At 38.5% G+C, this 15,910-nt stretch overlaps 1 protein-coding gene across 4 annotated transcripts in view; it reads right to left on the reverse strand.

Moving 5' to 3' along the window:
• TOX (thymocyte selection associated high mobility group box) overlaps positions 1–15,910 on the reverse strand; it is a 197,014-nt gene that overhangs the window by 39,823 nt on the left and 141,281 nt on the right. For 3 of the 4 annotated variants that reach the window (XM_035125638.3, XM_088675561.1, XM_035125640.3), the window contains 2 exons: positions 5,854–5,892; positions 1,626–1,904 (listed from right to left, as the gene is read on the reverse strand). In XM_035125638.3, coding sequence (XP_034981529.2) covers positions 1,626–1,904; positions 5,854–5,892 — 318 coding nt within the window. The remainder of the gene's footprint in view (positions 1–1,625; positions 1,905–5,853; positions 5,893–15,910) is intronic. The other variant, XM_035125639.3, reaches the window with a different exon arrangement.

The following is a 15,910-nucleotide window of genomic DNA, read 5'->3' on the forward strand; positions in this document are numbered from 1 at the left end:
TCAGCATTTGAGTCTCTCTTTATGTGTGTGAAATTTAATTTGTGAAAAAGTTACAATTCTTTGTTTCAGACATTGATCCAGAGATCCTTCCCTGCAACTGGCTCCATGTTTTCTTCTTAGCATGATTCAAGGGTTTGGCTTTTATCTATCTATTCCTACATAAGCGCTACTTACTCCTATTTTTGCTTATAGGCATTTTGTGGTGAGTCAAGCAGGCCTGCCTGAGCAGGGCATTCCATAAGCTTAGTGCCATGACTGTGAAGGCCTTTCCCCCTTGTGATCTAAAACATAAACCAGGCATTGGTTTATTGCTGGTCCCTACAGCAAGAGAAGCACTCTCACTATGTGCCACATGTCTGCCACATTTCCATTTCACACTCAAAGTTTGAATCTTTATATTTTCCTTAAAAATACTATTTTGTTGTTTGAGTTGTGGCTCCTGCAGCTAATCAGAAGCCGTGGAAGCCCCGTTTGGGTTCCAAAAGAACATTTGCAAACCGGAACAATCACTTCTCGGTTTGCGGCATTCGGGAGCCAAAACGTCTGAGTTGCAGGGCATTTGGGATCCAAGGTACGACTGTACTAGTTCTACTTGGGCACCATTTGTGGATGTGATCTCTTTAGTGCAAGGATGTTTGCGAGGTGACCAGCATGATTACTAGTATTTCAGTACTAGAATGGCGTCTTTCATGTTTTACTTTATGTGCACTGCATCAAATAGCTTCAAATGTCCCTCCTTTCCATGCTAACTGGAGTAGAATGACTGTCAACTATTAGCAGGGCCATCTCAGTAGTGGCACCATCCTAATGGAATGGGGGTCCACGAAGTGCCCAACACTGTTTGCCTTCAGCATTAGTCAACAGCCCAGCTTTTCAAGAAGGACCCTGGAACCAGAAAGTTTTTATTTGTAATGGCTTTCTGCTGCTGCAATGGTGGTTATTCACCTTTTAAATAATTTTGGCTGTTTTCTTCTGCTTCTATTCTGTTTATCAGACTATTCTCTTTTGCTTTTGTGTGTTTTTTGATTTATTGGTTTGCAGTTTCATATTTACTGTTTTAATGCTTTAATTATTTCTTGTAAGCTTAAGATAAAGTGCTGTGCATATGTGTATCTATATCTATATATTTAACCAGTGAATTAACTCTACTAGATTATAAGAAAACAAATTATTATTACCATAGTATGAAATAATCAATCTCAAAGAAAAGAAAAAAATAAGTGAAGATGTTTCATTATTAAACAAAACTAAGAAATTATTCAGCAGAAGTAGAGGGAGCTCAACATAAAGCAGAATCCGGCCCAACATGCAAACATTTTGGCAGAAACTACATATAAAGCATTGAACTGGCTTCTGCTTATGGATTTAACTTGCAAATTACCTTTCCCATGTTAAAATGAATACTAAAAAAATTCAAAGGCATAAAATATGAAAGAAAACATGATTTCTGTGGAAATTATGTCCTGTGCATACTTCTCTGTTTAGGCAGAATTATTCAGAGTGCAGTGAAACTTAATTTCTTAAATACCTGATTATTTTGCAGCTTCAATAATTCACTTGACCTTACACTGTGATGTTCTGCAAGTTGCAAACCTTGAAAAACAAAACTATGTTGCTAGTCATACCTTTGAAGTATCATCTCCTTCATCTTCATGAACTGAACTGGATGGTGAAGGAGTTGCAGACTTGCTTCCAGGAGGAGATGGGGAGTTATGTGGAACATTGTTTCCACCCATGTTCAAACCAAGCTGAGCACTTAGTTGTGACTGGTTAATGGTTGTCAGCTGACCATGTTGCAGCATTCCAGGCTGCCTCATATCTCCAGGTTGAAGCCTTGGTCTCATGGCTGCTATCTGGGGGTGGGAACTATACTGAGCTCCTTCTGTATTCCGTAATTCTTGCATCTAAAAGAAAAAGGAGAATTTGTAAAGTGAGAGTGTATCATCATTATACCACTGTTGAAAGTGTTCTGTCTCATTAGGAGTTTGAAAATATTTTGCTTAACCTTTAAAACAACATTGCAGCATTTAAGAACAACAGTGTTTAACAGCTCAGTGCTTAAGGAAATTCTAATGACTTCAGTGAAGAATATCCCTTCACCTATCATGCCTTGAAAAACACTCCAAGCACAGAAAAATTATGAGCTGCAATTGTATAATTAGATTTAAATATTAACATTTCCTAAATCAATGGGGTTTCAATATGAGGCCAGCAGAATTCTTCAGTAGATGGGGTTGTAGTTCTAATATACCTAAAAACTGCCTGAGGAACTATTGTGATTTCAGAAATGCTATCATTGAACTGATAAACCATAAATGAATGCAAAGAGCTTTAAAGTTCTGAACCCAACAAATTAATCCATTGCGTTATTTGTGTCGCTGCTTTTAATCTTAATGGACTTCTGATTTTGTTTTTTAATTCAAGCAATGATTCCAAACTTTACTGAGATGAGGAGTAATCAATGAAAAATGAAGTGCTTTACTTCTCCAAAAGACAAATATACTTGTCCATGGATATCCCACAATGTCCTACTGTAATTCGCTGGCACAACTGACTTCTGAGCATACAGCAGGCCCTCCTCTCCTGTCACCTCCAGAGCAGATTGGGGGCACGCAGGGGAAGAAAGGAAACAAGTCCTGTTGTACCAGTGAAGCCCTGCTGGCACAGCACTGGAGGAGATCAAATGATCAAATTGGTGATGTAAGTGATGATAGATGTGCTTCTGTGTTTGACTATATGAGGATGAAAGACTGTAAATTGTAGACGTATTTTCAAGTGTTGCACAATACAGAACAGTTAATGAAGGGGCACAGTCTGGAAGTCTGCCCAACATATATAGCAGAAAGTAGTAATGTCAGTCTAATTGGTGCAAATAATTAAATTTTCTCTCAGATTTATTTTTATCATAACATTTAAATTCCAGGAAGTTTACATATTTGGTTATGAAAACACAGGCCCAGTTAAGCTGTGAAAGAACCACATTTCCTGCATGAGAATGAGGCATGGAGAGCTTTGGGCTTGTTTACTCCCCTCTGTTTATTTATGCACCAGAAGCTAACCACAGTTCCCTATGATGTCTGAGTTTGGGAAAGTGAGTTTTGTTTAAAACATGAATTGAGAACAAGCCAGGGTCTATAACCATGATTTTACCTTTGTTTGACCTTAGCTCATAGATCTAGCAAATCACAGTTCCCCAAGTTTGAACATCATGAGGAAATGTGGATAGTTTAAAAACAAAAGCATTAAATTTCATCTGAAAGAAAGGATGAGGGAAGGAAGACGGAATAAAGAGGGTGAAATAGGGAGCCTGAGGTTCACTGTGGTTCAGCATCCAAGCAGGAAACATTTCTTCCAGCTACGTCTGAACTAGGTTGGACACAAACATGCTTGCATCTCTTACAAACCATACAACCCTTAGAGATCATTATATAACTATTGACAACAGGTAGGGTATTTATTATAATATTGTAATATTTCCATCAAGAACCAAGGACTTGACTATCATTTATGAAATGCTATGGAGATTAGGTTTTGATCTGCTTTATTTAAATTTTTTTTTGGCATGCACATAGATTGCAACACATTCATGCCAGCTGTATCTAGAAGTAACAGAACATGCACTGTTGTTTTATTTTTCACCCAAACATTTTAATGTGGAATATTGCAGTACGAATTATCTCTTTCAACAGGCTTTGTACAGATTTGTGTAATAAAATTTCTGGCACGTGTAGAATTTATACTTAGGGAGGGGGGAAGGAAAGAGGAGAGGGGGAAATCAATGTATACTGTCAACCAATGGCTTACATTTGAATCTTGAAAAACATTTTGTGATTGTTACTGGCACTTTAATCTCTTCTTTCAAACACCAGCTCCATCCTAGTCAAACATATTAGCCTTGAAAGCTATCATTATCTCTGCCTCTAGCAGACAATCTATATCTGAACAGTTGTACACATAAAACTCTAACTACTTCTTGGCTGTATCGCTTCTGATCCAGCTGTTTTGCTGAATAGCAGTTGGTGAATGAAGAACTAGAATATGGGCAGCCCTGAGGCCTTATTTGCTAATGTTAGTCACCAGCTGCTGCTTTCTGTGGTGTTAGCAGGAAAGGCCTGGAAGTGTGCCAGATGCAGCAAGAACAAGGAGAAGTGAGGCATCTCTGAAGCCCTTCCATTTAGCCCTGCCTGTTATCGTTTGACCCTGAATGCTGGAGAGAGTTTTCCTCAAGGCTACTGAAATGCATTGCATGAGTTAAAGTGTGACTAGAGCTTATACTGTACAATTACTCAACAAAGTATTCCCTCCCTCCAGCACTTATCTACAGGGCCTTTCCGATACATTGCAGTGGTACATTATCTTAGCATTTTTTTAAAAAATGAAATGAGGCAAAGTTAGAGCTGAGTATTGTTAAAATGGATAGCTGAAATTGTAATCTACACATTAATATCACCATATCCTGTTTCCTGCAGTTCCAAAACAATACAGGTAGAGAATGTGTTTGTGTGGAACTTCAGGCCCCAGGCATCTCTATCTGGCCACCTCTCCAGCCACAACTCCTTCTCTCAGGCCATTCTCCCTGTGGGCCCTGCCTTGCATTCTTACGTGGCATTTCTGGCTGGCTGGAATGTGTCTATGAACACTGATAATACTTCTTCTTTTCCTGGGTGAAGGGCAGTCTGTGTGCAGGTAGAAAGAAGCCTACTGTACAAAGGTAAAATTAGCAGTCTTTTATCCAGCCACTTTCGCTTATTGCCCTACCCACCACTAGCACCTAGTCTGAAAACTAACCATGGCTGGTATCTGTGCAGTTGAAACACAGCACCATAGTGAACTAGAAGGAAAAAGGAGCTTGCATGTACAAAGGCAGAAGAAGAGGAAGACCACATTGTGCAAGAAATGAGTAAGACAGCTATTGGGGCAGCGAGTGAGGCAGTTTGTTAATAGGTTCAACCTAGTGATCAAATATGGAAATAAATACTGGCAGCAAATTTCTATGGCAGAATTTGTTTGGGGCTGCAGCCAGCTGTTATTAATTTACAGAAATATGTGAAAATGTCTTATACGGAGTTGGGTCAATGGTCAACCTAATTCAGTATAGTCAACACTGACCTATCTACCACTGGGCCTTTGCCCGACCAATTGTTCCCATTGCACAAACTGACTGAATCAAGAAAGCACAGAACTACACAAGGATCCATTTCAGATAAGTATGAATGGTGAATAACTATGGCTTTAATGACACTAGTTATTAGCGCACAGAACAACCAAATTTGTTCTTTTGATTTAGATCACAGTAATCATGCTTACATGAATAATAATACCTTGATTCCAAAGAAAATGGCTTTCCCACCCCTTCTTCCTTACTGCACATCTCTGCAAATGCTCAAATGCAACTGCCAATTGTTGGGAGACATTCTTGAACAATGTGAGATGTAGTGTTGAGCTTCAATGGAAGGAGAAAATTGGTGGAAATTTGGGAGTACATCTTGTGTGAATTCAGGTACCTTTCCATTTCCACAAGGCATCCGAGTTAGAGGTGGGTAATGTTTGGGGCAATTTGTCAGGAACCTCACATCAATTGTGTGTGGGACAAAAATGGCTGTTGGTGAGGCTACAACTAAAAATGGGCAGAGCAACACTTTTTCAACACCTTCTTTCTAACTTTTCTTCTCTACCCAGCAGCTGCCAGGGAGGAACACTTGCAGAGGGCTTCTGAATTTGGTCAAGGACCACATAAAATAAGGCTGAGGGCCACAGGTTGACCACCCCTGCTATACATGCTAGCTGAAGCAAGATGAAAATTAACCCCAAAGCCAAAGGAAAAGACAGATGTAATATAAAAACAGAGCTCACAGCAAATTCTTCAGCTGCCATGTTAGTCCAGTTTCGCAGCTGAAATAAAAGACATGCCTGTGATTAGTTTTGCCCCTCTGTATTCTCCAGGTGAGCTATCCATCCTTTAAAGTTTTTAAGTGCTACATAAGCATTCCTTTAAAAATCCATTTGTCCACTCCTTATTAACTTTTAAAAGTTGCATGAATGGCTAGTGGCAGGATGTGGCAGGACAGTTTTCAGTAATAACAACAGGGAATCTCACTGTTCAGCACTGAGCACAGCAAGCTTCTTAAAACAGGCATCCCTACCTCCCACCCAGACCTTGACAAAGAGGTCATATGGGCCAAATGCAACAAAGGAACTTCCACTGCTCTAAGAATGTCATGTTTTCACCCAAGGCTTGAAATATTTTTCCAGATCAACAGTCCCCTTGTATCAAGGAAACACTTTTTGAAGGACTGTCACAAACCTGCCTGTGCATTTTAATCACAGCAGTAATGGTTGAAATCTGTAGCTGAATTTTTGCAATTTGGTCACTTGTTACAATGGACTGGAATAGAATAATTCAAAAGGATGAAATAAAAAAAGTGATCTGAATTTGATAATTAAAGATGCCCATGACAGGTGCAAAATATACCCTTAATATAGGAAATATTCATATATTTGTTAAAGGAGTTAGTGATTTACTGATAAAGTTTAAGTAACAAAAGATGTACATTGCCAGGATCTCTGGTTTACAGCATGCTGCAGTTTAAATAACCTCATCTGCTTCAGGCTAGAATCAAAATATAATTCTAACTTCTCATTTAATGAGAAACTAATCTTATTCTTAAGTAACTGAAATTATAAGGCTTAAAATAAATTTCACAGTAATAAAAAACAAGAAAAAAAATAACATTCAATTATTGGTTTCTACTATTAACATTGGGTAATGCTCTTCTGATGGAAGCCATCTTGTCTTTCACCATATCAGCTCTTGTAAGTGACCGTAAGCTTCTTTAAAACAATTAAATACTCAAATGTTAACGGCAGGTTTTTAGAGCATGATCATGTAATGACACAAATGTACTAGCGTAACATTTCTTGGTACACACTTAATTTTGTGAATATTAACATTCTCTTCTACTTGATGTGTTAATAACCTTTTGAATCACACAGGGCCAAGGTCTCAAAACTAATCATAAAAAACACACTGACTGCTATTCACTCTAATATAATAACCCTTTATTTAAAACAACCTGCAATAAATTTCATTATAAGAAGTTATTAAAAGGGTTAAAACCTATTAAATGTCAAAGAATTTGCCTGACTCAAACTTCCAATAAAGGAAGAGAATAGGCTTTCTTTCTGAATTATTTAAATCTTTACTGACTGTGCACTGAACCATTAAATTAGAAAAGTGTTATTAGAAGTGTTCTCTGGTTTTTATAAAAGTTGCAGCCTGGAATGTATCAAGCCACAGCCTTTAACCTGACTAGTTAAAGAAATAGGTTTTTAATCCCAAATACATGGTTTTCCTTGATATATAAAAAGAGGTCATAATTAAAAGTCTGGCCTGCAAGCTGAAGATAATAAAAGTATTATTACAGGAGCATACATGTTCATTTAGTATATTCCTCATGCATGCTTCCATTTTAATTTGGACAGATGCCTTTAATTTAGTTTCATCTTTCAGGGTCCACTCATTTGGACCCTCTTAGCAATCAATAAAACTTCTAATTGTGACTCATTTTGAAGAATTAATGGGGAATCTTAAAAAAAACCCAAACCCAGTGCATCCTAATTCTAATAGGTTAATATTTTAATACGTGAGCCTATATACTAGCATACTTGCCTTTATTGTCACTTTATGCTTAATTATGACTTAAGCCTGAATCACAGGTGAAAAAGGAACTCCTTATTTCATATTTTAAAATCACTTTCCTAGAACTCCTAAGCCAGCACCATATTGCATTATGACACCAAATCAGGTATCCTTCATATATGCTAGAGCTGTAATGTGGGAGATAATTATCCATGCCTTCATTTGGCAGTCAAAGTATTTAAAGGCTTGGCACCATGTCAGGACCAGTCATGCAGCCCCATTCAACACCACCATCACCTATGGTTCAATATGGCAATACAATGGAAAAGACATTGGTCCTGCCCCATAGTGCCAGGCCTTTAAATGTTACTGCAACAATAGGGATTGAAACCAAAGAGAAGTAGCTCTGAAGCACCTCCTATAGTATGAAGATGCATTTCATTAAATACTTGAGAAGAAAACATATGCAAGACCATTTTGCTTTTTATTTTAAGCAAGTTATCAAACAATTTAAAGCTAAATGGCCTAGTAACTGAAGTTTCTTTCTTATATGTATCGGTTTAGGAGTACAGTACTGGTTATTTCATTCATCAACATTCCACTGTCCAGTGAGGTGGTGGGAAATTATGGGCACTATAAGACTCTTCAGAGTCACCAAGGGGGTTTATGATTAACTATATAACATTCTATAATTAAACTACATAATAAATTACAGCTATTATTACATGTAACAATACTAAGGTAATTACATTTCCTCCCAGAATTATTAACTGAAAACAGTGCTCAAATACTTATGAGCAATAACAATACCCTAAATGTCTTGAGTTGCAATCCTATACTTGCTTACCTAGTAGTAATTCCCTCTGAATTCGACGGAACTTGCTTCTGAGTAGACACACATATGAACAGTCTGATATTAATAAGAATAGCAGCAATTTAAATATTCTGGACTATGTCTTTTTATGGCAAAAGGAACAAGCTACCCAGCACCACAGTCAAATGTTGTGCCTTTGTCAATTTCATATATGTATAATTATAAGGCAAGACACTTCTAGTAAGTGATAAAAATGGGTTTTGCTCTGGGGACTAAAGTGGTTTAATGATATGCTAATAAGTCTCTCTTTCTCCTGTATTGTATTATTTACAACTTTGTCTTATTAATATCTGCAGGATAATAATGCGACTGCAGTTTGCCACCCCAAGCACTGTATATTTAAAAACAGGAAAATATAATGATTTGGTTTTGCTGCATTTGGAAAAGAAATGGCCAGTCTTCAAAGAATAGAGGGAAATCATGGCATATCTCATTAAACAAGACGATATGAAGACATTAGGTTATTTCATACGCTATTCACAAATATATATATTATTATATTATATTTATATTTATATTAAATTATGAGGCAAATAGAGATTCTTCTTATCATTGTCATCTTGCTGACATTTTACAAATGACCCAACATCTCAGAAAGAATGTACCCATTTGCAATTAACTGGTATTGTGTTGAAACCAGTTTTGTAGCACTTCCTTCATCCTCTTGCACCCCCTACAGTAAAATCAACCACTCTTAAGATAAAACACATCTTCTCTTTATATGTACTGCCAAAGCCTAGCCTTGTGAACTACAACTGGAGAAATCTAACAAAAACTAGCAGAAATATTCTACCCATCATGTGGATAAGATGTGCAATTCCTTTAATTTAAAAGTGAGACTGGGGTATTGACAATGAGTTCTGAAAGCGGGGCAAGAAAAATAAGAGGTTGCAGAATAAAATAATTTGAAGCTTCAATGGCTGGGGACAGAACAAAGAGGGAATAAAAGACAAGTAGTTTGAAACACGAGAGTAAGCCAATGTGAAAAGGTCTGATTTCAGAATGAAGCACTGAAAGATCTGCATTATTAAAATAAAAACAGCTATTAGTTACATAATTGACAAAAATCAATACACAAGGCCCAACACAGATTACTTATTCATTATGTGAGAGGAAAACCAGGATTAATCTTGCAAAGCGGCCCCATACCTCAATGAATATGAAATAAATAAATAAATCTGGCTTTTTTAGCCAGTTTTGGATATTGTAATGAGCAAATGGTATCACCAGAGCACCTTGTTTACAGCTAGCAATGTCTAATTATCACCACCACTACCGATGTGTTTCAATGTAAGTCTCAAGTATCAACAGGACACATAGACCAATATTCCCCGCAATGACCACTCCACACATCAATGGGGGGCGACTTTTGCATGGTCGCGCACAGCCCCCCACTTACTTATCACCCCCACTTTTATGCAAATCAAGCCCCATCATTCACCAAAACCTTCACCAAAAATGGTAAAATTTCTTGCCAGAGCAATAAGGCTTCAACCAATGGGGCTTACTTCTGAGCAGATATGTATTGGATCACATTGTAAAACAGCCCATGGGAATCTAAAACAACTTATCTAATCTCAAGTGACATTTATGCCTGTCTTAAGAAAAAAATATACTTGGCTCATTCAATGGCTCTCTGATAGAAAATGTATCAAAGCAATTCAGAGTGAAAAGAAAGCAAGGAATGACTGTCAACCTTGGGTAAGCTATTTAAGAACAACACTAGAATTGAATATATAGGTTAAAATAATAAAACAAAGAATACACTAACATACTTAGAAAACACACTTCAGTCTAGAGTGCCTTTTATACTGTATACATGGCTCTGCTTCTAAATCTTAAATGCAAGATTACACTGTAAAAGTTTTTCCGAAGCGTTCAAGCTAAGCCTTTAAAGTAACATAAGGGTAGTATGGAAAGAAAAATCTGATGCTAAAAAATAAATGCTAAAATCCCATCATTTATTTACAGCAGCCGATCCACATGGCATTTGAAAGGTGAATTCATTTGAACATGAGTTTGACCAAACTGCGGGAGGCAGTGGAAGACAGGAGTGCCTGGCGTGCTATGGTCCATGGGGTCACGAAGTGTCGGGCATGACTAAACAACAACAACAAGTGCAAGTACCATATACACCTTGTTATGCACACTAATGTTGGATAGGCATTTATGGGTCTGTTTCGCCTTTTTGTCAATTTTTGCTTCAGAAACAATACAGTTCTACTTCAAAAATGTCCCACCTACATATGTTAAGCATCTTAAATGTGGAAGGGTGGGCGGCACCAATACAATTCTCTTTGGCCTCACCCATGTCCTTTAAAATAAATAAATAAAATTCCAGCCTTATGGTCACAGAGAACGCTAACTTAAATTTGGCAATATTGTGGATGGTATTCTCAATTTTGAAAAGCTGCTCGCTTCTGGGCTTATCGATATGGAAAGGTATCCCTGTTTTCAGGGCACAATACCTAGCCAGCAATGCACAGTAATGTTGCGTGGTGATTCTCTTCACACCACACTGCACTCAGTTCAACACAACCAATGTTTCCTAGGTGACAGTGTAGGGAATCTAAACTGGGATCATATAATACATGCTTCCTGGCAAGAAGCTCTCAGAAGCCCCAAATGAGAATTCTGAAAAAATCAGCATGTCAGAAAGAAAGAGAGAGAAATATCTTCATCTCATGTGTCTATTTATTCAATCACTGATGCTTAGTCTTCTTGCATGATAGGTAAAGGTCTTAATCCCTTCTTGACATCCCTTGCTGTAGCTTCCTTGCTTGGCTACTTCTTCTGCTCCAATATTTATGCAGCAGCTCCTTTCCTGCAATCCTTCTTCAACCTCTTTCTTTCACTTATTTTTTTCTAATAAGTCCAGCCATGTAATTTGATACCTGTCAATGACAAGCAGTAATTGCAGCGTAATATGCGGTTCTAGCCCCGTTCCAGGAGTGACAATTCCCATCACTGCAGTATCTCATTTTACTCTTGCTATGCTAAGTCAGAATCTGAAAGAATCTTTCCCCACCCATGCTCTGCCCTCAGGTGCAGTTTCTAAGGGGAAATGCAGTGATGTGCCATTTCAGATGAATGCATCACTCACTCCCCTTTTGCTTTAGAAAGCTTATACAGTATCTAGTGTTTCCAAAAAAAAAATTAAAACCTTAAAATTTTCTGCATGTCCATTCTCTTCAGACTGAACTTGCCACCTGGTACTCTGCAATGGTTTGTTAATGCAGATCTTCAATGCCACATCATCCTCAGCTTGGGCCCCTAAGAATCACTAGAAATAATAAATTTGTGTTGCTGTGCAACAAAAGCAAGGCAAGAAATTTGTCTTTCATTCAGGGGTTGGACCCCTGAACCCTTGACAATTCTATGTCATTTAAAAAGAACATTGTATAGTTCAGCAAGAAGCCATCACTGATACATTATTAGTATACAGGTCTTAGTATCAATGGGGTTCCAGGTTGATGTAAAACTGAAACAGTTGTATTAAAACTTCTATAGTTGCTTACTGATCAAAAAGATTAAATTATTATGCTTCAATTTTCCTGAAGAAGGGTCACAGAATATATGATATGCATGCAGAAGATCCCTCGTTCACTGTGACAGTTGCAAGATGTCAGGTTGGTAGCACAAATAAGAATGGCGTCTGCTTGAGACTTGGAGAACTGCTGAACATTTTACTCTGAAACAAGAGTAGAAATGTTCTAGAATGCTTTCAGTCTGATGCCCAATTTGCTGCTTCACCCTGCAACAATGAATTTGTCTCACAATTGCTCTAGTATACCACATTTTGTAGCATTTTGTGTACACATTATATAGTATAACTGCAAGTTGTTTTCTTCCATAGCATCTGTGAAACTGTAGCACCAGCTAATTAACTTGTGAACACTTGCCAAATCTGATCTTGCTCTTCATGTTATATATCAAAAGTCTAACATCACTGAACTGCACACTGATTAAGAAATCAAATTATTTTTTCTTTTCTACTTCCCAACGTTATTGTGCTTTTTGAAGCTGTATCATTCTGGTATTTCCTCCGCATGACAGATGATGTGATACTATAAGTAAAGCTTTTGTAGTTGTGGAAGAGTCATAGTAACAGATACGAAACAAAGAAAGTAATACTTATTCCACTTATCTCAAAGGTCAGAGCTGGAGAAATGTAACCCACAAGTTATCTACAAGACACAATGGGCCAGTTTCAACTAATCAGTCCCACTGGCAGAAGCCAGTGCAAGGACTTCTGCTAGCGCAACGGGACTTTCCCCTCTCTCCTTCCCCATGCCCCCATCTTCCACAAATTGTCTCAGGGTGGTTGGGAAAACCTCCAGAACAGAATGTAGGGAGAGGAGACTATTCCATCTAGCAAGCTGAAATGTTTCACTGGCAGAACAATTTCTATAGCACTATGTTGAATTCCTCCCAATAGGTCTGATGTGCATAATGAGTGGTTTATTATTATTATTATTTCGCTGGGCAGATCCATAAATCCAGGAAATATACTTTTGTAAGCTAACACATTTTATTCCCTCTGAGCATGAACACTGCATCAACTTATGATGTTTCCTTACATCTCTCAGCTGAATAATAGCAGCAGACCATTTCTCTAACAAGTCTTGGCCTATGGAGCAGTTCATAAATGGCACTGCCTCTGCTGTACAAATAACATTAAGTCACACAAACATCTTAATGTGTGGTAAGTACTGGGTGCATCTGCAACTACCATGGCCCAAGACAGCCACATAACAGGATGGATCAACTTTCTGCATGCCATGGTCAGAAAATGTCATTTGCACATGGACATAAGAAGAGCCCTGATGGATCAGACTAAAAGTCTATCTAGTCTAGCATTCAGTTTTCACAGGGGTCAACCAGATCCCTATAGGAAGCCCCTATGGCAGCACATGAACAGTACTCCCCATTCATGTTCCTGAGCAACTTATATTCAGTGGCCTCTGTTGCTGGACTGCAGATGGTGACAGCAGTCACGAAATTAAAAGACGCCTGCTTCTTGGGAGAAAAGCAATGACAAACCTAGACAGCATCTTAAAAAGCAGAGACATCACCTTGCCGACAAAGGTCCGTATAGTTAAAGCTATGGTTTTCCCAGTAGTGATGTATGGAAGTGAGAGCTGGACCATAAAGAAGGCTGATCGCCGAAGAATTGATGCTTTTGAATTATGGTGCTGGAGGAGACTCTTGAGAGTCCCATGGACTGCAAGAAGATCAAACCTATCCATTCTTAAGGAAATCAGCCCTGAGTGCTCCCTGGAAGGACAGATCGTGAAGCTGAGGCTCCAATACTTTGGCCACCTCATGAGAAGAGAAGAATCCTTGGAAAAGACCCTGATGTTGGGAAAGATTGAGGGCACTAGGAGAAGGGGACGACAGAGGACAAGATGGTTGGACAGTGTTCTCGAAGCTACGAACATGAGTTTGACCAAACTACGGGAGGCAGTGCAAGACAGGAGTGCCTGGCGTGCTATGGTCCATGGGGTCACGAAGAGTCGGACACGACTAAACGACTAAACAACAACAGTTGCTGGAGGCAATGCTAGCAGCTGCTAATAATCCTACCACCTATGAAGCTGTCTAACCCTTTTAAAGCTGTTTAGATTGGTGGCCACCATGATATCTTGTGGTAGCTAATCCCAAAGTTTTACTATTCACTGTTGCAAAAAACACTTCTTATTATCTGTGTTGAATCTCCCAGTGTTCAAGTTACTTGGATGACCCTTTTTTTTAGTATTAAGAGAGAGATGGCCAAAAACGTATGTCTATTTCCTCCACACCATGCATGATCTCCCTTTACAGAATTTCAAAAATACTAGGGCTGTGCATGATTCTACCAACTAACTTCACTGGGCTTTTGTTCTCTGGTGGTCTCTGGGTGATGCTAGAGAAAATCACAGCAGTTTGGAGTAAGTGCATGTGTCTGAAATGTGATGAGGTGGCTGAGTGGGCTATCCATCCACTCCCTACCATTTTTAAAGCTTCAAACAGAGAGAAGTTACTGTGCTTAGCATCTGGCTGCTCACTGCTTTCAAAGTGTTAGGAATGTTGCTGGGAACCACAGTAAACCACAACTGTCTCCTGTTCAGGTTGGTCCAGGTCCCTTGCTCATCAGAATGGAAATTCCATTCCTTTCAGTGTCTGTGTGGATTTTTTAAAGGAAAAATCCCAAGCAATTTGCATGCCTTTAACAGGTTTTGCTTTGGGAGAGTAGACCTTAAAAGGTGGTTTGAGGGCTTTTCTGGTGTGTGTGTGTGTGTGTGTGTGTGTGTGTGTGTGTGTGTGTGTGTATTCTATCTCACTGTTCTAAAGATTATTATGACCTGAAGAGAAAGCAGAGTATCACCATTATAGTGCAAAAACCACAGATGAAACAAGACCTTTACAGCTCATACTTTGCCTACCAAAGCTAAGAAGAAGAAACATGTCTTTAACAACCAATGAAATACAGCTAGAAGGGGGCCACCCATACTTTGTGCAACAAGGTTTTCCACATTATTGGTGCAGCCACTTATCTTGTTACTGTCACTGTATCTCCAACATAGGTGGGACACAAAGAAGGTCTTCTGATCTTAGGGTGCAGGCAGGATGGTGATCCCGCATGTATCCTTTAGACCTTTATTGGTAATATGCAATGCTTCACATTATGCCTGGAAGCAAATGAGCAGCCACTGCATAACATGATTCCATAAATTTAAGAGGGACTGATATAGTGGATGGCACCAAGTAACAAACAAAAATAATAATGTGGAATCCATGCAGAGTAATATGTCCACAACCACAGTCACACAATCACTTGCTACTAGTGGGTACAGACAGAAATTACAATTCTGCAGGTGGCTGTAGGGTTCATATCCATCTGTATTCACATCCCATATCTAGGTGTGATCGCTTTCAAGTAGTAAACAAAATAATCAAATGGAGCACACAGAAAAGTTCTAGAATGCTGGTCCAATACCACTTTTTTATCTTTAGTAGATTACAAATCTGTTTCCTTGAGGGAAACAAGCCACCCAAACACTGACTGATTTCCCACCCACCAAAGATGTAGGTTATTCTGTAAGTCTCAGAGGCAGAACTAATGTTTTTATTTGTTTCCAGAGGCACTGTTCACATACAGAGCTGAGAACATTTTATTATCGACTGCATAAAAGACAAGTCTGATATATTTATTAATTTAATTGGAGAAAGCATGAATTTTGCATAATTAAATCTCAGAACTCTACTGCAGAATACATTCTAATTGCTAACTATAACTTGGAAAGTAGTCTGAGTTGTTCATCTTTGAAGTGCTATAAAGGGCCAGAAATTGTAATCATGGGAATAAGAAAACTGATGGAGTCTTAAAATGACAAGATTGGCATGATTTATAATTG

This window comes from Zootoca vivipara, chromosome 8, assembly GCF_965207765.1.
Source record: "Zootoca vivipara chromosome 8, rZooViv2.hap1.1, whole genome shotgun sequence".
Lineage (NCBI taxonomy): Eukaryota > Metazoa > Chordata > Lepidosauria > Squamata > Lacertidae > Zootoca > Zootoca vivipara.